This window comes from Dinoponera quadriceps, unplaced genomic scaffold, assembly GCF_001313825.1.
Source record: "Dinoponera quadriceps isolate SergipeBrazil2010 unplaced genomic scaffold, ASM131382v1 scaffold1425, whole genome shotgun sequence".
Classification (NCBI taxonomy): domain Eukaryota; kingdom Metazoa; phylum Arthropoda; class Insecta; order Hymenoptera; family Formicidae; genus Dinoponera; species Dinoponera quadriceps.
In genome coordinates, this window is record NW_014555679.1 from 41130 (window position 1) to 62148 (window position 21019).

The following is a 21019-nucleotide window of genomic DNA, read 5'->3' on the forward strand; positions in this document are numbered from 1 at the left end:
ACGTTTCCATCGCTAATGGCCACGCCGCAAAAATTCAATAACAGCTGTTAATCTCTCCTTCTCGACGGGAAGAGTTCAATTTTCCGCGCGGTGCAATGAGAACCATAAGAGCGCGAACTTTCGACTCCTAACGTGACGGAAGATATAAGAAATATAGTTGCATTCCGTATTGGAAACTTACGTGTGCGATACGCGCAATCGTGCACTCAACTGCTTCTTATCGGCATTCGTACCGGGTGCAGGCATCACGGGCAATTAGAAATAGCACGCCTTATCGAGGAGTAGTGGTATGTCGGTGATAATTAACATCATTTGTTTGCTATTTGATATCATTTGAATATTCGAATTTTTCTAAGCTTTCAAATGCATCATACCAGAGTTATCGCGCTGAAACCTAAGAGAGCTTTGAGATTCTCAGCAAACCACCTCCAGTAGCACACTTCATTGGCATTACATTGGCATTATATTGGCTCAATATGGGCCAATATTGGTTAATATAACGCCAATAAAGCTACTAGGGATGCTGCTACTAGGGATCTATATGCGATTTTGTAATATTTCTTCATAAAGAATTTTACACAATTATAGGAAATATTTTCCTTTTTTCCATAAAACCACTGTATAGTACACAGATATACATCGTACATTTTATTTTAAATTATATAATTATAAATAATTGTTAACAATCATTAATCAACGCCTAATGAATTTTTATAATTTTCACTTTTATAATTCTTATTACGTTTCGAGATACACCATTGACCCCCACACTGCGTTCAGAAATTTTCTTAGACTGATAGAGTAGTATTTAATTGATCAAAATAGAATCAAAATAGAAAGAGCGAAGATTTCTTCATCATGATTGGTTAATAAGAATTACTTCACTTGTTGAACAGGATTTCTGAACGTACTCCAGCAAATCGAAAACACCATATGGGATTGCGCCCTAAATTTACTAAATCTTTTCTATTCGATACATTATATTTTTTACATATTGGTAACACTGATATCTGCATTTGAATTCAATCTACTTGAATTCCAACGACCGTTAGAATCAAAAGACAATTACTTCTGAGTTACTTCTGAAATATCGAAAGTTTCATCAATTAGATCTCCAATTGTACATTCATACTATTGAGCGCGTTAATTGTTTAACGACAAAACTACATTGATAAATTGCATTAAGGTATTCTTTTGTCATAAAGATTTTACTATTATTATAATCTATTTTAAATGTTCATATTTTATATTATAATCTTTTGTTACATGGTTATTTACATTTCTTATCAACACAATCTGTCATTTAACAGATGTTTTATCCAGCTTATTTGTTGTCTCATCCAAGTAAGGGTAAACTAACACCTTGCTGGCTTGCTGCAACATGTAGTGAAAAGTCGTTTAAGAAGCACTACAACTTTGCTGCTATAAAAAAAATAAATATTATAATGACATGGTACATTATTTACAAATTTTTATAAAATAATGTTGGTTCTCCAATATCTGACATCTCGTTGTTTACATTGTTAGTGAAGAGATTTTGCGAGCTGTACAGTTACGTAGTAGCAAAACAAAGAGGTTCAGTTTATATCTGTCATCGCAACTGATGTATGGCGTAACAAGAATTTTTTCTTATCAAATTATATACTATCAAAGTGGGTTTAATATTTATTTCAATATTTCTTTATGCCTCAAATTATTTAATATAAATATTTAGCTGGATATACTTTATATATTGTTACTTTTAATTCTTACTATTTTTCAGAAGAACTTTTTAAAATATGGAAGATACTTGATCACACCACAGAAGAGAGATTAGTGGAAAACTTCGATGCTGTGAGAGTTCTTGATACCTTGCAAGAAATTCAGTTTTCCTTAGTGGAACAAAAACTTGATTTTCAGATGAAAGAAGACTTGCATATCCTTCCAGGTGAACTTCCTGATGGCAGACTGGAAGTGATTGTAAGTGTATTTCATATGAACTAATTCGACGATGGTATACTAAGAAAAATATCTTGTCCAAAACCTGCGTCCATAAATTCCTAGATTCTGAAATATATATGTTCCTCTTTTCCAAATCCTCTTGACATTCCTGCTTAATGTATTTTAAACTTTCTTATTCACACAGATGCAAGATGCAGCATGCCTGAATTTTGGTGTATTGAACCAGGAGCTGGACTTTATGCTTGAATATATAATCAGTGATATGACACTGTTAGTCCCTGTGACTCCTATATCTTCCATAACAACTTCCTAATCCCAGTATAAAAAAATTCAATCCTTCGTAAACAGTAACAATATGCCCAAGTGTAACATCCAACTAAAACAATATCCTTATCTTCTTTGTCGTTTTACTTTGTTCTCAAAATTAGCTTATAGCAACAAGCTAATTTTGAGATATAACATTTAATAGAATGTGTTTGTTTTGTTATGCAGTGAAATGATGCAGATCACAGACAACAGTGAGCGAAGAAATGATACAGAGATGGTAGCTGACGTAGAAATTTCAAGCAGTAGGATTTTTTATACCTATTTCCAATTATCTTGATTTTTATCTTGATTTTATTATCTTGATTTTGAAAGTAATTTTCCCAACTAGCAACATTAATAACGCTTAAACAGTTGAAAATAATATTGGCTTGTATTCCAATATAGTGCAAAAGTAACTTTTAAAAGTTAAATTTCATAATTTGAAATATATATATGAATTTTCATATTTTTTTTTTAACAGAGATCTATCGAGAGATGCAATCACCTCGTGCACTTCCAAGTCCAATGCTTGTGGATGCATCGAAGATAATAGATAAGTCTAAGGGAAAGTTGCCTTCTACTCCACAAAAACGACAGCCACGTCAACCGCAGGTGGAAACACCAACAAAGAGAAGACGCGTACTTATTAATTTATAACTATACTGTTTGTTGCCATTAGTTCATTGTCATTGGAAAGCAGTCTAAACAGTTTCTTGAATGACTATTACACTATACACATTATATATTTTTTAATATTCTCTCCATATAATACTTATTTAACTTCTCTACATATTATTTTATAGATATCATTGGAGAAGGATGAGTTACCTAATGCAGGTACTGCAATTGTAGCTCCTGCTCCTCTAGAAGAGCATGTTACAGACAAGGATATGGACATAGAGCTGGAATCTTTATACTCGAGCTTGGACGGATTTGTGATAAAGAAGAAACATTTAATTATCGATAAGAAAATAGTCAAAACAAACGCGGTGTTAATGAAATGGCATGAAAATATAAATTTTGGATGCGTAGTAAGTTTTCAAACTGCATTGAGTCGTAGAATAGTACAGACCCGAGGAACTCTGGAAATCCAAGAAATAATACTTCAAACATCCTAATCCCAAGGAACTTCCAAAGATAATCAGCACTCTATTTCGCACTTTAATTGGCGTTCTACGGATGATACTTTCAGAAAATGGAGAAACCGAATGTACGCGTAATATCGTCTGTCGACCTCATGAAACGGCCTTCGCATTCACCACGATGCGCTCAAGCTTTGCTTAATCTTTTTGTCAATCACACTAGAAGACCATGCCAGAATACACACGAAGACGCCGCGCCTATTTTTATGCAATGTACGAGACAGATCCATATTCAAATACTCAGACGTCAAACATTCTCGTTAAAGCATGATATTACGAATAAATGTGTATCTTCGCTTTCAGCTCGAGAAGAGATACGTGAATTACAAACAACGGAGGATCGTACAGGGCTAATGACAAGCAGGCTCGTCGAGCCTGAAGAACATTCTTCTGAGCAACTCAGTACTGTCATGCCTGTTCAAGCTCCATGGTTAATGATCTCCTCCGAGAAACCAATTTTTCAAAAAAACTATCGCAATAACTTTATTCTTTATTTCCAATGCTAACTTAGAAAGTTTTTATTTTTTTTTCCTTCTTTTACCGGTATCGCAATTTTCCGAGTTTCCCAATATTTCAAATCCGATATGTCTTAATTATTTATAAAATTATTTCAGGGTTATCGACGAACCATTGCATCGAGAGATGAAAGCAGACGTGGAAGACACTAACAGTAGCTTAGAAGATATAAACGTTCTAATGAACAAAATGGAGATACACCCCACAACAAAAGACAGAATTTCATTATCTTCTTGGTATATTGATATTTTCTTTCCTTATTAATTATAGGACATAACAATCGTCTAAGCCACGTTGGACAACTTTCGCGAGCAAGCATCTTCCACTTAAGAAAATATTATTCATTGCGTGATCTATTCTTAAGAGACACTTAAAAATGATTAAAATATTAATTTCTAATTAATTACATTTTTCAATATTACAATGAAGATATTGTTTCTGTTGTCAGTTCAACCGAGAAATCGCAATACGCATACTTGACGAGCCGGGAAGTTCTAACTTTGCTTGAGGTGCTATGGTGTAATCAACCGTATGTAAAGTTCAAAGACTTCATCCCGAAAGATACACACTCGAAACAGAATGCATATACGAAACAGGACGCTGCCACAGTTTTCTGTATCCTTCTTGGTACATATTTATTTATTCCTTAATATCTTCCGTTATGTCGATTACAGAATGAAAATCTGATATTATTTCATGATAGACCTCCATGCTCAGAAGAAGGTCATTCTACATCAAACCGAATTTTACCACACTTTATGGATCCAGAAATATGAAGAATACTCTGATTAAATGTGACCGCAATATATATTATATTATAGTCAAGTCAGTTTAGTGACTAATTCAAAGTTTCGTGTGCAATTTGACTTATTTTGTAATTTTAACTTATTTTATATAGTTTTAACTTATTTTAATTTAATTCATTTTATTAATTTAACTTACCTTAAGGAATTAATATAGATTGACTGAATTTACGAAGTTGAGGAAAAAATGTTCTGACAAGTTTTCAAAAGAAATGTAAGGAAAAATAAAACTATTTTTAAGGTCGTACTTTACCCCACTTTTACTTCACACATTTTCAAACTGTAACAATGAAGATTTGCACTCGCTGTTCGCTTGGTGTATACCCAGCTTAAAGACAGATGTATTTCAACAGATGGTTAAAAAACAAATCTCAAGACTCGACCTTCGATTCTTGCGCAATCGGGAGAATTACAAACGATAAATCCTTATCGAATTCGCGTGCGTATCGCAGTTGAAGATTTGCGGAAGTAGTCGTTTGTTGCGATACGACACGCGAGAGACGTCACCGATAACAGGTCGGCACCGTTACTCATCGGCAAGTCACAATAAGCTTGATTTTCTTTGGCCGGACGATAATCTAGTCGAATGTTTGTCGCTTATCGCGACGGCGCCGCTCGGATTTACGTTGTTACGCCCGCCGCTGTACGCGATGTTATGCTCAAGGTGGTGATTCAGCTCACCTCGCGTGTTTCCTGTTTTTCCTTTCTCCGCGCTATTAATCGCCGAAACTAGTCGAGGCCGTAACTGCGATTACGTAACATCTCACGCATCCCGTGACGCTTCTCGTTTCGTTCCGAAAGCGTCTCGCCTGCGAGACACAAACTGTTGCCCGCGTTTCCCTCCACTTTCTTCACCGCGGACTCAAGCGGCGCCTCACCGTCGCGATTGGTTTGCGTAGGTGCGCACGACGCGTCTCGACGACGGTGACCCGGCTCGACCTGCGAACCTTGGACGTAAAGGGCGATGTGCGCCGCGTAGACTGCGCCGACGGCGGTCACTTCATAGACGTAACACTAAACGACGAAGTGGTCGACGTTAACGATACCCATGACGATCGGACGGAGGACGGATGGCGGGAGGTTCGGACGGATCGTGACAAGGTGCTCTACTATATGCTCAGCCAGGTCGTCTACCCGGACACGGACGCACCTCGACCGGAGAGATTCGAGTCGCTGTACGCCCTGGCTGATAAGCTGGACGTCGTGTCACTCAGGTGGCAGGGAGGCAGGGCGGTTGGATTCTACACGGTGAAATTCGCAGGTGATCGTGAACGCGCAGAAGTCTGGACCGTTTAAAAGAATATAAATACTCTCGATGTTTCGGCGATGACGTGTCGATTCCCCTCAGGTACGAAAGCGTCTTCGACGGGGCAGGGATGTGGGATGCCCGTGGTGGATACGGCGTACATCCGGTCGGAGTACAGGAGCCGAGGCTTCGGCACGGAGATCTTGTCCGACATGACCGCGCGCTTCCCGAACGAGGACATCGGCTTCTCCAGGCCGATCTCGAGCGGCATGTTGAGAAGTAGGTATCTAATCTCCACGCTTGTCGCTCTGATATCTGAGAATAATACAGGCGATTCCTCTCTCTTTCTTTCTCTCTGTGTAGTCTTGAAGAGGTTCCTGACGAGTCAGAGGGAGTATCGTCTGCATTTTTGGGAGATATCGGACTGCGCAGATATCGTCGGGTCGCAGCAACTGATATGGTGCCGTGTCAAGAGAGCAGTCTTGTGACGGAAGAAAGCGATTAGAATTTGTTACAACAGTAATTGCGAGAGATAGAGATAGGGAGAGAAAGAGAGAAAAAGTGAAAGGGAGGTTGAGTAACGGATATTTATATATTATCAATTGTACATAGTTCATATATATATATATATATATGTATATATATATATATATATATATATACGCACACGTGAGTGTGTATATGTACACACTTACCCGGAGGGATATATATTTGACCCGATATTATATTAGGTATGATCGTAGAAATATTAAATGCGGCGGTATATCTGCGAGTTTACCTTCGCGTAACAAAGAGTATTCGAACTTTCTCTCGTGTCGTAAAAGCGCCACGATACGCGCGTCTGTATTCGTTTAGTTCCGCAAGCAACAGCACGTGCCTCACTTCAAGTGACTTTTCAATTCGTTCAACAGAATCGATCCTATCACCATTTTTTCACAGTTCACGCAAATCTCCAATTGTTGCTCGGCTTCGACGAACTTCATTGTCAGCAGCACCAACGACTTGGACGCTAAAGTATGAGCGGCGAACCTGTGAATGTTAACTCAGCTTCTTACGAGAATTGAACCTTCTCTCAAATCGTTTGGATGGAAAACATATCAAGTCTCATTAGACAAGTCGTATGTAACTGTCTGATCTGTCGAAACGCAGCCGATGATCCAATGAAGGCATTCGTTTCCGATGATGTGAGATCGGAAAAAGTGGCCGTAATTCGAAGTTTAATTAGATCGTTACCAAAAGTTATATTTGGCGTTTATACTCGCCATCTTTCAGTGCTGCGTTCCGACATCCGACTTCGACGTATGACCTATCGTTTAACAAGATATGCGTTGTTGGGATTTACGATTGGATACACGCGCGTAATTGCTTACCGCATGATCTCCTCCTCGTCGGCTATCCTCGCGACGTTCGCAGCCTCGAAGACTTTTTGGGGAAGAACTTTTTTGTTCCCGGAATACGGTATCTTCGCTATGTGCTCGTTCATGCCCTTCAATTTGCCCTTCTCCGTGTTGAACATGCCCTCGGGCAGGATCACGGACCTTATTATCTCCCCGATCGGCGCCTTGACGCTGACCGGGCACGAGTGCTTCTCGTCGTTGATCGTGAAGTCGATGTTGAAATTCGCCGGTTGAGTGGAATCGTTGAAATTAACGCCTAACGTAGAGGATAGCGTGGCGTTCGCGTCTAACGACGGTATTTGCGTGAAATCGTGGATGAACATTCCCTTCTGCAGATTCTAGAAGAGCGGAGAACGCAAAAGATTTCAACTCGAGGTTTGATAACGATCACGTAAGTACTGCCGCAAACTCGCGGAATCCCTTCGCGCGCACCTTGCTTCCCACTTGGATCTCCTTCATGACGTTGTTACTTTCGTTTAAGAACGTCAATTCGACGCTGACCAGACTCGAACTGACTAGATGTTGCGATCTCGTGAATCTATACTCGACTTTCAGGCCGTGCCCGGTGATGCTGTTCAACAGAGTGGTCTTCGTCAACGGAACGTAGGATGTCGTCACCTCGCGCACGTTGTCCGTGATCGTTGGATTAATCGGAGTGAGGAAGCCACCGAGGCTGGGCGTCATCACGGGAGTCATTGGAACGACTGGACATTGAGAGAGAGAGAGAGAGAGAGAGAGAGAGAGAGAGAGAGAGAGAGACATGCTTTAATGAGAATTTGATTAATTTCTCCTTCTTCTTCAATTAACCGCTAAACTGACCGTCATCCAAATCCAACAGCAAGTCGAAGTTGCTTTTCGGCTTCTCCGTCACTTTCTCATTTTTAATGACCTTCGGCTTTTCCTCTTCGCTCTCTTGAGTACCGCTCTCTTCCTCGGAGTCCGATTCTTCGCTACTAGATGACTCGCTCTCGGAATCGTCGGACTTCGTTTCGTCCTTCTTCCCGCTGCCCGTCTCGGACTTCTCCGATTCGCTCGAGTACTCCGAGGAGTCGCTGTCCTCGTCCGACGACTCGTTGGACGAGGAGTCGTTGGACGACTGATTCTCCGATTCTGAAAGATCAAGATATTGAAAAACACACACCAACTTCGTGAGGGCGTGGAACGGATTCAGAAACGTCCCTTAAGACGGTAAATTACAACATTTTACTCTGATAGGATCGACGTGCGGGCCTTAAAGAGTTAATTAATAACTAAAAAATTTGCGAATTATTCGCAAAATGGTAAAAGACCTTTTTTGTCCAGAATGACCTAATCTACAAGTATGTGACAGTCGTTATACATAGCGACAGGTTCAAGGTTCTACATACCGATGTCTCGGATTTGTCGATTAGATTTACACCATGACGGTGGAAACGGACAAAAATGTTAATCATTGTAGACTCCTTCCCGCTCACCTTCAGCGGGAGTGCTTTCTTCGTCGCTGTAGAAAGGCTTCTCCTTTTCCTTGCTCTTCTTCTCCTTCTTCTCCTTCCTACCATATCTCTCCTCTCTACTGTGCTCTTGCATGATCGCTGGCGCGACGTCCCGCACGGACGGGTCTTGCGTGATTTCCGGGAAAGGCGGTAACTGCCGATAACCCGCGCACGGCATGTCCAGGTAATGGGACAGAGTGCCCAACTGATACTCTGAGTCCTTGAACCTGGAGGTTAAAGTTGGCGCCGGCTTCGGGGCGAGGAAGATCTTCTTCGCGAACTGCGGCAGCTTCTTCGCGCCAGTCTCGTCGTCGAAGATGAAGTGCCGCAGGAAGCGGGCGCGATCCCTGATGTCGTAGTTCTGATCGTACTTGGCGAGCTGGAAGACGTACTGGCAGAACGGTTTCGTCTGCGTCGGATTGTTCAGGCATAGCTTCACCGCCAGATTCAGGGTCTGCAGTTTCACTATGTCCTGCTCGTTCACGAAGCTCTTCGCCATCTTCCGCAGTACATCCGGCGCTATTTTGGGAACTCGGTCGGAATACTCACCCAAGAGCCACAGGATGGAAGCTCTGGCCTGCGGCACGGTGATGAAATCCATTAACTTGGCCATGTGAGCGATTATGTCCTTGTGCTCGTTCGGCTGCGTCTGCAGAAGCTTCTTTATCACCACAACACTCTCCGCCACAATGGCCTCTGTAAAGAGATAAAGAATTGTTTAAGGCTCCTGTGTCCTCTCCATGGTTGTTTTTATTTGACGACGTTTGAAGCGAGAAATGTACGCTAAAATATATCGCGGTACACGTGGAGATAAAAGAATATAATGCAAGATGGTACTCGAACTCGGTGAACGATTCAGCATACTTGCAAAAATCCCCGGACGCTTCTCTTTAACCTGTATAATTAATGAAAGTTAATGAAAGCTTACCGTCTCTATTGCTCAATAATGAAACCAGTCCGTTGAGACACGTGTCGGTCACTTCCTTGATGTTACTCGCGCATCTGCCGATAGCCTGTATGCTGGCGCCCACGAATTCCTTGTCGCTGCTCGAGATGTACGTCTGAAACTCTCGAAGTATCACGCTGATGCTGGTCTCGGTCGCTAGGTTCGTCAGTATGTCGAGCTTCAGGAGCTTGATGTGAGTGGGGTCGGAAGTACGCACGAAGAACGACTTCAGGAAAGGCTCGAACATACCCTATTTAAACGTGTGGAGGAGTGTGAGTTGAGGGGGTCACAGTGGGAAACGACATTGGTAAGGTAAAATCAATTGCCACAGGCTCATTCGTATTGCGTTTTAGCGCCATACTTACATTACCTTTCTCGTAATTGAAATGCTAGCGATACAGTGCAGCACGATGCTTTGCACTTCTCTGTGCCCTCTCAGCAATCTGATCAGTGCCTTCGCAGCGGTCATAACTTCGCTTCTGGGCGCTGCGTGGTGATATAATTGCGAGACCGCCATTACCACGGACGCGTTACGACTTTGCAACAAAGGCTTGGTGTTCCTCAGCAGTAAACGATGATCGGGATCTAACGTGAACTTTGGTTTCTTGTTGTTAGAGGAATCGGAATCGGAGTCGTAAAACGGCCGATTATCGTCCTCTTCTAGGTTCTGTAAAGTCATCCCTTTTCTCCTTAATCATTAACTTTATTAATTAGAAGAGTGCTTTTCATCGTTTCTACAGGAGGCGACTGTCACACATGACTTACATCTGTATTCGGATTGACGAATTGCGTTCTGGCGTATCGGGTGAGCATGTTGACGATAACCACTTGACCCCACTCGTCGACGTCCACCAATAAATTACACAACTTTCGGTAATTCTTATGGATGAGATCTATCCTCTCCGGACAGACTTCTTCGAAAGCCATTACTGCAGAGCCCACCACGAGAGTGGTTTTGTCGGACAGCAGCTTCTCCAACACACTTATCAGCTCCTCTTTCTGCTCAGGTTCTAACGAGTATAATTTCGGGATTGCGTGAGCAGCAGTTTTTCGGACATACGGAGACATGTCGCTGGCTGAGTCTTTAATGGCGAGCATCACAATGGGTACTATCATAGGAACTCGTATGCTAGACAGTACTCTTAGAGCACTTGCTCTTATTAACTGATTAGGGTCCTTCAGGGCTCTTTGAAACGTCGATATGGAAAGAAGAGCGAGATCTTGCTGGCCTTCCGCATAACGAACCAGGTAAACATACACCAGCTTCTTTACCTCAATGTTCTTGGACACTACATTCTTGACAACAGCTGGAAACAGCTCTGATGCGTCCCTTCCCTTTGCCACCATCTGAAGAAAGGAGTGAATTAGCATTGGCATCGCTACCGAATGAATTAAAGATATGTGATTACCCCGATTATACGTTTCATGGCTTCTAATTTGAGCCCATCCTTGTTACTGTCCAACATCTCCTTTAGATCTTCATGCCTAAAATATACAATACAGTTTTATCAAATTATTGCTCCTAGAACTATGCCACATACCAATTTTAAAACTATATTAACTGAGGATATAACTAAGAATGAGAATCTCATCGATGTTTATAATAAAGAAAGTTCAGTCTGTTTAGAATATCTTTTCTAGAACTGTGTTGCATCGATTCCAGCTATATTTACAGAAGATTTAACTAAAAATGTCTCATCAACATTAACACTGGAGAAAGTTCAGCAGGTTTAGAAAAAGTATTAGGGTTCTCAAGGTGAGATAAAAATTATAAAAATTAGGAAATTTACTAGGATATTGATCACTTCATTGGCCAATATCTAGTGAATTTGTTAATTTTTATAATTTTCACTTTGTCTTGAGAACTGTAATGGCTTCTCAAAATATCTTTTCTAAAACCACATTATATCGGTTCTAGTTACATCTGCTGAGAATACAACTAAAAATGGGAATCTCATTATCGATATTCACAGTGGAGAAAGTTCGATTCGTTCAGAATATTTCTTCGAAAACCACACTTTTGACAACAGCTAGAAATAGCTCTTTCGAAACTGCGTTACATCGATTCTAGCTACATTCGCAGGAGAGATAATTAAAAAAATAAAAAATACAAATCTCATTATCAACGTTCACAGCGAAGGAAGAGTTCGACGTGCCCAGAATTAATTTCCAATCACACGATTTCGTAACTTTACAAGCTATCTTCCATATCGTCGTAGATAAGCAAACATTAGATTGATTACTTCTTATAATCAGAGTGGAAAAATCCACCGGAGGCGGGATCCGTCGCGAGATCCGCGTCACCCGCGCTCGACGGTCTCTCATTGCTGTAAGACCCGCCGTTATTCGACAATGTGTTCGCAGCCGCCGTTAACATCCTTCTCCTTGGTCCCCTGCGGAACGGTCAGTCGCTTTTCCACGAGGATATTCCAGTATCCTACGGCGTTATCGGCGTACCAGGACACTCTCTAACTTCCAAACTTTTGACAGCTGTCCTCAGCGAGCGGCCATGCCGTTCAGAATATTTTCATCGTGATGGAACTTAAAGGCTAACCCAGATGGATCAACGAGGCGCGTACGCATGAACAAATCCACCAATCACGCGTTTGATACAAAAGCGATGGTGGAATTTTTTTTTGTGCTTTTGCTCGGCAACGGTCTTATCCGCTTCGTCGTTTCTTACTCTTATTCTCGCTTCATAGAGGTATCATATTTCTTCAATATTAATTCATGTATGAAAATAATATACGAATATATTGACGATTAGATTAGAGATCTGTTTTACCAATTTCACCTCAATAAACAGATCGTTGGTAACATTCGATGGCGCCACGATCGTTGCCGAGGTGACGAAGGTAGTGTGCACGTTGGAGGTAAAAGCTTCGGGATCAAGAATATTTCTCTCCCACTCGGCGCTCCCTCTCCTGTCCGTCCGCCTCCTTACTGTTAAAGTACGACGCACGTTCTGGCCGGCACGGTGTAACCTCCATTATCATACATATATTTACAACCGCTGCACTTCTTACACTTTCTGCGGCCGAATATCAGAGGTGCAAAAGGTGCAATGGAATAAAGCGCGAAATAAGACACATCGCGATTTTGGATCAAAACAAAACCCGGGATTTAACCGGGTGAGAAAAACCAGAGTCGAGGGTGTCACGTCGACTGCCCTGCTGGATATTGTAACGCATATTGGACTGCATCAATACCAGCTATATACCTTAGATCATCTATCCGACTAATATGAAGGGCTACGTTAAACGCGACGAGGAGGGCAAAATAATCATAGACAACAATGGCTTTATCACAATAACATGTGAAGGTAATCATACAATAATGTACTATGTATGATCACAGTGTATTCTACTATTTCGCTGTACTTATTGCTCTTCTTGTTAATGCTTGTTATGACGATAAATAAGTTATGAATAATATATTGATAATCGTTAAACCAGTTTATCTGTATATCTGCAGACGAGAGCATAGCCTTCCAACTACATCTTTCAGAAATAGATGAGAAGGCGGAACAAATGTGTTTTAATGTTAACGGCAAAGATATATTTATCGATGTATATCCAGGATGGGAAACGAGTGAAATTGATCCTATCGTTGAAACTGAAAATGATAATGAGAATGACAGTGAAAATTATAAAGTCAGTATGGGCACACCATCGACGAGTAAAAGTGGGAATGCAGTTTTTCCTTGGTGCGATGCCTCTACAAAAATCTTCCTGAAGGAGTATAAGCTCAAGAGGGAGCTTGTGAAGAATCGAAAATTGAAAAACATGAAACTTGCATATCAGGAAATATCTAAGAACCTACAAGAAAATGGTTTTAATGTAACCCCTTTACAAGTAGAAAACCGATTCAAAACGCTCAAACGTGCTTATAAGAATATGATAATAAGTAACAGACGAACCGGGAGAGGAAGGTATATTTGCAGTTATGAACAGTAAGTTTGTTCTGTCGAAGGAGTCTGCAAGGTGATTTAACTTCTGATAAATATAATCAGATTTTCTGCAGGGATCTCGATGAAATTTTCTCTGCCAGGCATTTAGTGCCTGAAATGCATGGATCTGATGTGGAGGCCAATGGAGAAGAAAATGCAGAGAGCACAGAGAGGTTTTTTTTTCTTCTAATATCTTGTCGAAATTGTTCAAAATGAATTTATTGAAGTAGTTCTCAATGTTTTCTCAAAGAAATTCAAGAGATAAAATCAATCAGACTAATGTCTGTTCCTACCATCATAGTTTAAATCTGATCGACGGTTAACTCAACAGAATTGACCAATCATTGATGAGTTTAGCTAATTGGCCAATCCATCGAATTAATGGCCACATTCGACAGAACGTTTATTTTGTAATTGTTGGAAGTTTTCGTTTAGATCTAGAAAAATAATCCATTCTCAGGACGGAAGACTTTCAACAGTTAAAACAAACATTCTGCTGAACGTGGACATTCATCGATTAAATTTAAACCATAGTGGTAGGAACAGGCATGAAAAGGCATTTTTATTAAGAATTCTATGGTCATTGTTAAACTCTAACATTTCAGTAAGCTTGGTATCTCTGAAATCGTCAGATTAGAAACACAAATGAAAAGAATGATCGACAGTCTACAAAGCTGTCAGCGTACATTAAAGACCTTAACCACCAAAATGGAAAGTAAGAGCAAAGGTTCCAGTGACGTGCAACACAAACTCCTACAAGTATTCATGGAGATGCGAGACATGCAGAAGGAGGCATATGCACGAGCAGAAAAGGAGAGAGTGCAGGCTAACCAACAGAGAGAAAAGACAAATAGATTACTCGGAGAAATTATAAAACTTCAACAAATTAAGAAAGAGACATAATACAGTCAATGTGAATAAGCATGCAGAATGTTTTGTTCTTACCTTTGATAGTTCTAAGTTTGCAAATCTTATTTATTTTATCGTATATCTGTACACATGTATTAATATCCATAAGTTGATATCTCTAAATTCTGTATTTGACATTAAAATATAAAATTTCGGCTACAATTTATCCTACAAAGGAAGCTTTCAAGCAAAAAATTACATCTACCTACGCCATATTTTTTCTTATGAGAAATGAGTATTATGTACATACATTAACATAAAAAAACAACTGAACACTTGTTATTTATTCTGCTATTCAGAGCTGCTAAAGAGGTGGAAAATATTAAATGATATTAGAGGATTAAATTAGATTTTATTATACAAAGTGATTGATCGATCAAAAATTAACAAATTTATATTTTTATTTGATATCATTGTTCTATACAATGACAGAGATAAATATTCCATTAAGTGTCGTTAAAAAATAATCTCTAATAGAGATATCTTTAATTTTATACAACTACTTTTCCAACGTATTTTTAACTTTATACCACTCCCGCACAGGTTACTTCAATTATAATTATAAGCTTTTCACATTTACTTATCGGCTACATTCTAGATGTACGTGTAACTGATTTTCTTTACATAGAAGTCGAAAGAAATAAACGCAAGGAGGATTTCACAATTCTGATTGGTTTCTGTCCACAGGACGCGGCGACGCTGCCGCGCGGCGGAAGTTCGTGTAGTAGCCAATCAACATGTCGTTTTTCGGTAAGAATCAGAAGTTTATTAGCTACCACGCGAACTTCCGCCACGCGGCAAGCGTTGTCGCGTCCTGTGGGCAGAAGCCATTAGGTTCTGGTTTCTCTGTACTCAAGTAAAAAGTAATCAAGTCGTCCTACATTCGATTGGCGCTCGACACACGTGCGATATGACGTAAACGTGCTTCAATGCCCACGTGGAAGGTGGGCTTTATCTTCATGAGCGTTTTGCTTCCTGTCGCTCACGAGTCGCTCGTGGTTGTGCACTAACATATTTTCCTATTTATTGCCGTATTTATTAATTTATGGTAACGATGAACGTCTCAACGAACCAGGGCAACCCAAACGCGTTAAAACTAATCATCGCGGCTAAATTAGCCCAAGAACTTGTCACCGTTAAAATCGTGGAGCCCAAAGGTGAGTCCATCAACCTTGTCTCACTTCTCGAACCAGTAGTTCTTATCATTGCATGAACTTTTGATAGAATCAGCACACATCATTATATTTTTTTACCACAGAGATAAATTATGCGTATTCTCTTTCCGAATATCATTGTTAGTTGATTTAAGCGGTATTTCTTTAACAATTCCTTCTCACGAATATATCATGCAATACTTACATGTATTACATGATGCACAGACGCTTTCCTAGGACGCTTGCCGACGTTAACTACGCCGTCAGGATTATCCTTATTCAGTGTCTCCTCGGCGTTACGCTTGCTGTTGCCTGTAGCCGCTGAATTAGAGATTCTTAATAATAAGTGGTTGGAATGGGAAATTTCTCAATTACAGGTACAATATTATTATTACTTAATATAGGAAGCATGCCTGAAGCAGAATTTGTAATTTAATCATGAGTCTTTTACAGCCAGCAATATTAAGTTATGCAAGTGGAAAAACTTCATCCAAGGACTTATTGTCTTTGTTCAAAGATCTCAATAGTGAATTAAAAAATAAGCAGTACTTAATCGAGGTAAAAAATAATAATACGATACTTTGACACAAATATTATATTCTTTCACCTGCCACATCTATCGGTTTCTATTCAAACTTTTGATTTTTAGACAAGTAGTTATTTATCACCAGCAGATATTTCTATTTGGGTTAGCTTGTGGAGTACTCTATTATTTGCAGAATGCAAAGATATTTCAGCACAGTTGCTAAATATCGTTCACTGGCTGACTAACATGGAGCAGCAACCAGTTATTCAGGTAAAGTGTCATCATGCAACTAGTTGTAGCTGAGTATGCATAGTTTTATGAATATATTGATATAATTAATCATATAATTAATATATAATATAATATGTAAATAACATGTAATATATAATAAGGATATAATATAACTCATGTAATTATATAATATAACTAATAATATAATATTAATATAACTCATATGATTAATATACATTAAATATATAGGAATCTATTAAAGAATTTGACTTGGTGAGAGGTGCAAAAGCAATTGCAAGCATAGAAGCTGCTTCATGGTTTCCTGTCAATGCAGTTACAAATGCCCAAGTTCGTCAAGAGTCATTATTAAGTGACGTAAGTGTTTCGAAATCATGAAAATTTCTGTTATCTTTTTCCTTCTCCTTATCTGTTTCCTGCTCCATATGCAAACCTAAATGTCTTCAGATTAGTCCTACCAAGGAAAAGGAGATGGAAACTGTTAGTCAAGAAGAAGTACGCAGTGTGATGAATATTTGGTTCACTCGACGATATCCAGAAGTCAAGGAAAGTTCATACCCAATGTGAGTTGAATAAATTAAACATATCTGTGTGAGCATAAATGCGAGTCGAATTGACAACATCTTATGTCTTTAGACTGCCCAAGAAAGGCGAGAGGAATGTATTAGTGACATCGGCTCTTCCTTATGTAAATAATGTTCCTCATTTGGGGAATATCATCGGTTGCGTTCTCTCAGCCGACATCTTTGCAAGGTTCGTACAGGGGTACATATATCTCTTACATTACTTTCTACTTTGATATGTAATATCTCGACTTGTTTCCTTCAGATATTGCAGACAAAGGAATTACAACACCCTCTACATAAGGTAATCAATTTCGCTTCTTTAATCATGTAAAATATATGTATCGGTGATATTTTAACCGAAGTGATATCAATTTTCAGCGGCACCGACGAGTACGGCACTGCGACCGAAGCGAAAGCCCTGCAAGAGAAAACTACTCCTCAAATTATCTGCGACAAGTTCTTCGATATACACAACGATGTTTATCGCTGGTTCGGCATTGGATTCGACTATTTCGGACGCACCACTACGCCCGAGCAGACGGAGTAGGGATATCTTCACGAGCAATTCTATTCTCGCCCCCTTCCCTCGATTCTCCCACATTATACTGTAACTTTCTCTTTCAGAATTGTTCAATCGTTTTTCCTGAAGATCAAGTCGCAAGGGTACATATTGAACGAGAGCGTGGAGCAGTTGCACTGCGAATTCTGCGATCGATTTCTCGCCGATAGATTCGTGGAGGGCACGTGTCCCAGGTGCAAGTACGAGGACGCGCGTGGTGATCAGTGCGACGGCTGCAGTCATCTGGTGAACGCGGTCGAATTGATCGAGCCACGATGCAAGATGTGCAACACCAAACCCGTCGTTAGGAATTCAGTACAATTCTTCCTGGATTTGCCTAAGGTAATTTAATAATTAATAATTAGTCAATAATTAAGATGAAATGTTTAATTAATATGATAGTAATAATCATAAATATAAGTAATAATAATACTAATTAAAGAAAAATTAATAAAATAGTTAATAATTAATAATTATTTGATAATTTAATAATTTCGCTTCTCGATTATTGAAATATTGTTAATTTAATATGCATGACTCTTTTGTGCTGCAGTTGGAAGATAAACTGAAACAATGGTCTGCGACGGTGAACCAAGGATGGTCCAGCGTCGCGAAAGTCGTCTCGAAGTCGTGGTTACGCGACGGCCTTAAGCCGCGCTGCATAACCAGAGACCTGAAGTGGGGTATACCGGTGCCCGTAAACGGGTTCGAAAATAAAGTGTTTTACGTCTGGTTTGACGCCCCTTTCGGATATGTCAGTATTACTAAGAGGTATACCAAAGAATATGAGAAATGGTGGAAACCTCAGGATACGAAAGTCGATTTGTGCCAGTTTATGGCGAAGGATAACGTTCCATTCCACGCGATAATGTTCCCCGCTTGCTTGCTAGCGGCTAATCAAAATAATACGATGATCAAGTATTTAATGGCAACTGGTACGATATCCCCGAGGAATCTGTCGGACGCATTTATTTCATAACTTTACGCATCTTGACATTTTTATCTAATTAACGCTTTATTTTCTCTCTACGAGTTTGTGGAGAGTGACATCTGTATTATTTCGTTCCTTTCCTTTTTTATGTCTCATCTGTTGCATCATTCTCAATTGACCGTTTTCTCCTCACCGCCGGTTTAATATCTACATTATATCCTGTTTCAGAGTATCTAAATTACGAGGATAAAAAGTTTTCCAAATCTAGAGGCATCGGAGTATTTGGAACCGATGCAAGAGATACTGGAATCCCAGCGGACGTGTGGCGATTCTATTTAGCCTATATTAGACCCGAAACTCAAGATTCCAATTTCAATTGGATAGATCTGGCCACGAAGAACAATAGCGAGCTACTGAATAATCTTGGCAATTTCGTCAATAGGTTCGTAGTGACCTCTCTCGCCTCTCTGTTAGTCGTGTTAATAACTGACATCGCGGTAATCCGTTGTGCCTTGTTTCTACAGAGCTCTGATGTTCTCCGAGAAATTCTTCGACTCCAATGTGCCGCCGATGAAGCTAGAAGAGGCCGATTGGATTGTGTTGGCGTTGGCACAACGCGAACTGTCGTCCTACATAAGCGCCATGGAGCAAGCCAAGTTGAGAGACGGCCTGAAGTACATACTGGCGATCTCGAAGCATGGCAATCAGTATATGCAGTTCCAGCAACCGTGGGTGAAAATCAAGGGCACCGACGACGACAAGTAATCATCGTTTACTTCGTCTCAGTTCAACGTCCGACTTATACGATTCATTCCCGCTTCTCTGACGATAAATATCTTTGTTTGAAATCGGCAGGAATAGAGCCGGAACCGTTGTTGCAATTTGCTGCAATCTAGCATGTCTTCTGTCGGCTCTGCTGGCTCCTTTCATGCCCACCACCGCTAAGCAATTGAGATCTCAGTTGGGCTTGAGCAACAAGAGCTACGGTTATATCCCCGAGACGATAACGAACATGTTGCCCACTTGGCACAAAATTGGCAAGCCCAGCCCGTTGTTCACGAAAATCGAAGAACAGCAGGTGGAGATGTTACGGAAGAAATACGCCGGACAGCAGGAGATCAACGGGCGTACAGCGGCAACGAATGTGGCCTCCGACGAAAGTGTCGATTCTCTTGAAACTGCCATCATGGTGCAAGTTAGTGAATCTCTTCTCCCCCGTGCGTGAAAATTCTTCCATTCTCTACATCTCGTTCACTTTCCAGGGTAATCTGGTTAGAGAGCTGAAAGCGAAGCACGAGAAGAGCGTTTGGCAGCCTCAGGTGGAGATCCTGTTGAGCTTGAAGAAGAAGCTTGCCGATTTGAAGGTCAGCGCGCCGAAGGCGCCTGAAAAAAACTCACCCGTGAAGAATAAGAAGGTCGAGACAAACGTGAATAAGCAGCATGCACGCCTCTACGAACAAAAAATTAGCGACCTCAAGGCCTTGCACTCTGCCATTAATGAAAGGAGACTAAAAGAATCGAAGGTAAGAACGTGAACACTTTATAGGCGAGTAAAATGACGAGACAATCGATCGTTGATTAATGTCAGGTTTGCCAGAGATGTGGAAAACCGGGAAAAGTTATGGAAACTTAAAATGTCAGAGAAAATCTGGAGAAATCAGGTATGGATGAATAACCTGATAGAAAACCCTGGAATTTTGAACTTTGCTCAATTCACTTAAATGCTCTCAACTGTGTTATTTCTTCCAAAATTCATTAATTTCTTATTGGCCTGAATTTGCATTCAGAATTGTATTAACTTGCTAAACTTTTAAGTCTGCGTCGCTTCTAATAATATAAGCTACCTTTTCTACAATCCTCAAATTCATTTTCTCTGGCAACCCTGAATGTGTTCTTTCGACTTAATCTTAAAGGTATTCGCGAACGAACTGTCAACCGTCGCGCAAATATCTGTGAAAATGTTAAAAGGATTTTCACGTTCCAGAAGGATGCTGTCGGGAATGCTGCGACGGACGTGGCGACGTTGGAATCGGCTATCGCGAAACAGGTACCGCGTGTTACCTAGACTGTAGACATCTTCCTTTCACGATAATATCACGCTCGATTTGCTGATTCGCGATGTCGCAATTTCAGAGCAATCTCGTGCGAGAGTTAAAGGCTAAGGGAGACGCGAACGTGTGGGAGCCGCAAGTGGAGATGTTATTGAAACTGAAGGAACAGCTGATGGGTCTCACTGAAGCAACGCCAGTCGCCGTCGATAAGAAGTCCAAGAAGAAAAAGTAATTTATCGCCTCTTCTCTTAGATACTGACAAGACAATTTCGGCTAGATATGCATCATCACACTTTATATTTCCTTCCTCTAAATTTATACTCGATTTATATAGTCGCGTTTTTTTTTCTTCTCTC

General features: G+C 40.3%; 6 protein-coding genes across 9 annotated transcripts; 5 read left to right on the forward strand and 1 right to left on the reverse strand.

Annotated features, from left to right (window-relative positions):
• The first annotated feature begins 275 nt into the window (after positions 1-275).
• Positions 276-5555, forward strand: LOC106745143. Its single transcript, XM_014620460.1, has 9 exons — positions 276-287; positions 1763-1959; positions 2434-2510; positions 2729-2886; positions 3051-3278; positions 3440-3819; positions 4004-4141; positions 4354-4532; positions 4609-5555. The coding sequence occupies exons 3-9, from the start codon at positions 2438-2440 to the stop codon at positions 4695-4697; spliced, it is 1245 nt and encodes a 414-aa protein (XP_014475946.1). The 5' UTR covers positions 276-287; positions 1763-1959; positions 2434-2437; the 3' UTR covers positions 4698-5555.
• On the forward strand, positions 1310-1730 carry LOC106745118. The gene is made up of 2 exons (XM_014620403.1): positions 1310-1469; positions 1514-1730. Exons 1-2 carry the CDS (start codon positions 1311-1313, stop codon positions 1712-1714), a joined length of 360 nt encoding a protein of 119 aa, XP_014475889.1. The 5' UTR covers position 1310; the 3' UTR covers positions 1715-1730.
• LOC106745148 (soluble lamin-associated protein of 75 kDa-like) lies at positions 5468-6556 on the forward strand (the record flags this gene model as incomplete). The annotated part of the gene is made up of 3 exons (XM_014620465.1): positions 5468-5969; positions 6057-6233; positions 6318-6556. Coding segments are annotated over 3 exons (804 nt in total), but the record flags the coding sequence as incomplete, so codon positions are not given.
• On the reverse strand, positions 6141-14798 carry LOC106745140 (AP-3 complex subunit beta-1). Of its 3 annotated transcripts, XR_001374508.1 has the most exons (11): positions 12013-12297; positions 11179-11254; positions 10535-11116; positions 10140-10436; positions 9752-10019; positions 8806-9519; positions 8171-8461; positions 7784-8055; positions 7325-7689; positions 6733-6983; positions 6141-6435 (listed from the first exon to the last, which is right to left on the reverse strand). XR_001374508.1 is itself a non-coding variant. In XM_014620455.1 (10 exons), the coding sequence occupies exons 2-10, from the start codon at positions 11233-11235 to the stop codon at positions 6833-6835; spliced, it is 2997 nt and encodes a 998-aa protein (XP_014475941.1). In that variant the 5' UTR covers positions 11236-11254; positions 14664-14798; the 3' UTR covers positions 6582-6832. The 3 variants fall into 3 exon arrangements, 2 of the variants coding, with proteins under 2 accessions (XP_014475941.1, XP_014475940.1); XM_014620455.1 differs by lacking the exons at positions 6141-6435; positions 12013-12297 and adding an exon at positions 14664-14798 and having other exon boundaries at positions 6582-6983; XM_014620454.1 differs by lacking the exon at positions 6141-6435 and having other exon boundaries at positions 6582-6983.
• On the forward strand, positions 12447-14642 carry LOC106745145. The gene is made up of 4 exons (XM_014620463.1): positions 12447-13091; positions 13244-13721; positions 13793-13891; positions 14324-14642. The coding sequence occupies exons 1-4, from the start codon at positions 13013-13015 to the stop codon at positions 14619-14621; spliced, it is 954 nt and encodes a 317-aa protein (XP_014475949.1). The 5' UTR covers positions 12447-13012; the 3' UTR covers positions 14622-14642.
• A 774-nt stretch (positions 14799-15572) lies between the features above and the next one.
• On the forward strand, positions 15573-20945 carry LOC106745161 (methionine--tRNA ligase, cytoplasmic). Of its 2 annotated transcripts, none has more exons than XM_014620490.1 (17): positions 15573-15784; positions 16007-16158; positions 16235-16339; positions 16431-16577; positions 16788-16913; positions 17004-17119; positions 17193-17309; positions 17385-17423; positions 17501-17665; positions 17747-18023; positions 18235-18616; positions 18841-19054; positions 19137-19373; positions 19468-19807; positions 19875-20135; positions 20597-20659; positions 20746-20945. In XM_014620490.1, the coding sequence occupies exons 1-17, from the start codon at positions 15673-15675 to the stop codon at positions 20893-20895; spliced, it is 3003 nt and encodes a 1000-aa protein (XP_014475976.1). In that variant the 5' UTR covers positions 15573-15672; the 3' UTR covers positions 20896-20945. The 2 variants fall into 2 exon arrangements, with proteins under 2 accessions (XP_014475976.1, XP_014475977.1); XM_014620491.1 differs by having other exon boundaries at positions 16019-16158.
• Positions 20946-21019: the final 74 nt, after the last annotated feature.

Excerpts from the sequence above, each read along its gene's own strand:
- LOC106745118 (XM_014620403.1), top strand. The coding sequence starts at position 1,311 with ATGTTTTATCCAGCTTATTTGTTGTCTCATCCAAGTAAGGGTAAACTA. Across the intron at positions 1,470-1,513 it reads CATGGTACATTATTTACAAA|GTTTACATTGTTAGTGAAGA; the intron begins TTTTTATAAAAT and ends TGACATCTCGTT.
- LOC106745143 (XM_014620460.1), top strand. The coding sequence starts at position 2,438 with ATGATGCAGATCACAGACAACAGTGAGCGAAGAAATGATACAGAGATG. Across the intron at positions 3,279-3,439 it reads ATATAAATTTTGGATGCGTA|AAAATGGAGAAACCGAATGT; the intron begins GTAAGTTTTCAA and ends TGATACTTTCAG. Across the intron at positions 4,533-4,608 it reads AGTTTTCTGTATCCTTCTTG|ACCTCCATGCTCAGAAGAAG; the intron begins GTACATATTTAT and ends ATTTCATGATAG.
- LOC106745140 (XM_014620454.1), bottom strand. The coding sequence starts at position 12,146 with ATGTTAACGGCGGCTGCGAACACATTGTCGAATAACGGCGGGTCTTAC. Across the intron at positions 11,117-11,178 it reads CCATGAAACGTATAATCGGG|ATGGTGGCAAAGGGAAGGGA; the intron begins GTAATCACATAT and ends TCCTTTCTTCAG. Across the intron at positions 9,520-9,751 it reads ATTATTGAGCAATAGAGACG|AGGCCATTGTGGCGGAGAGT; the intron begins GTAAGCTTTCAT and ends ATCTCTTTACAG.
- LOC106745145 (XM_014620463.1), top strand. The coding sequence starts at position 13,013 with ATGAAGGGCTACGTTAAACGCGACGAGGAGGGCAAAATAATCATAGAC. Across the intron at positions 13,092-13,243 it reads TATCACAATAACATGTGAAG|ACGAGAGCATAGCCTTCCAA; the intron begins GTAATCATACAA and ends GTATATCTGCAG. Across the intron at positions 13,892-14,323 it reads AATGCAGAGAGCACAGAGAG|TAAGCTTGGTATCTCTGAAA; the intron begins GTTTTTTTTTCT and ends CTAACATTTCAG.
- LOC106745161 (XM_014620490.1), top strand. The coding sequence starts at position 15,673 with ATGGTAACGATGAACGTCTCAACGAACCAGGGCAACCCAAACGCGTTA. Across the intron at positions 19,374-19,467 it reads AAGGGCACCGACGACGACAA|GAATAGAGCCGGAACCGTTG; the intron begins GTAATCATCGTT and ends TGAAATCGGCAG. Across the intron at positions 19,808-19,874 it reads AAACTGCCATCATGGTGCAA|GGTAATCTGGTTAGAGAGCT; the intron begins GTTAGTGAATCT and ends TTCACTTTCCAG.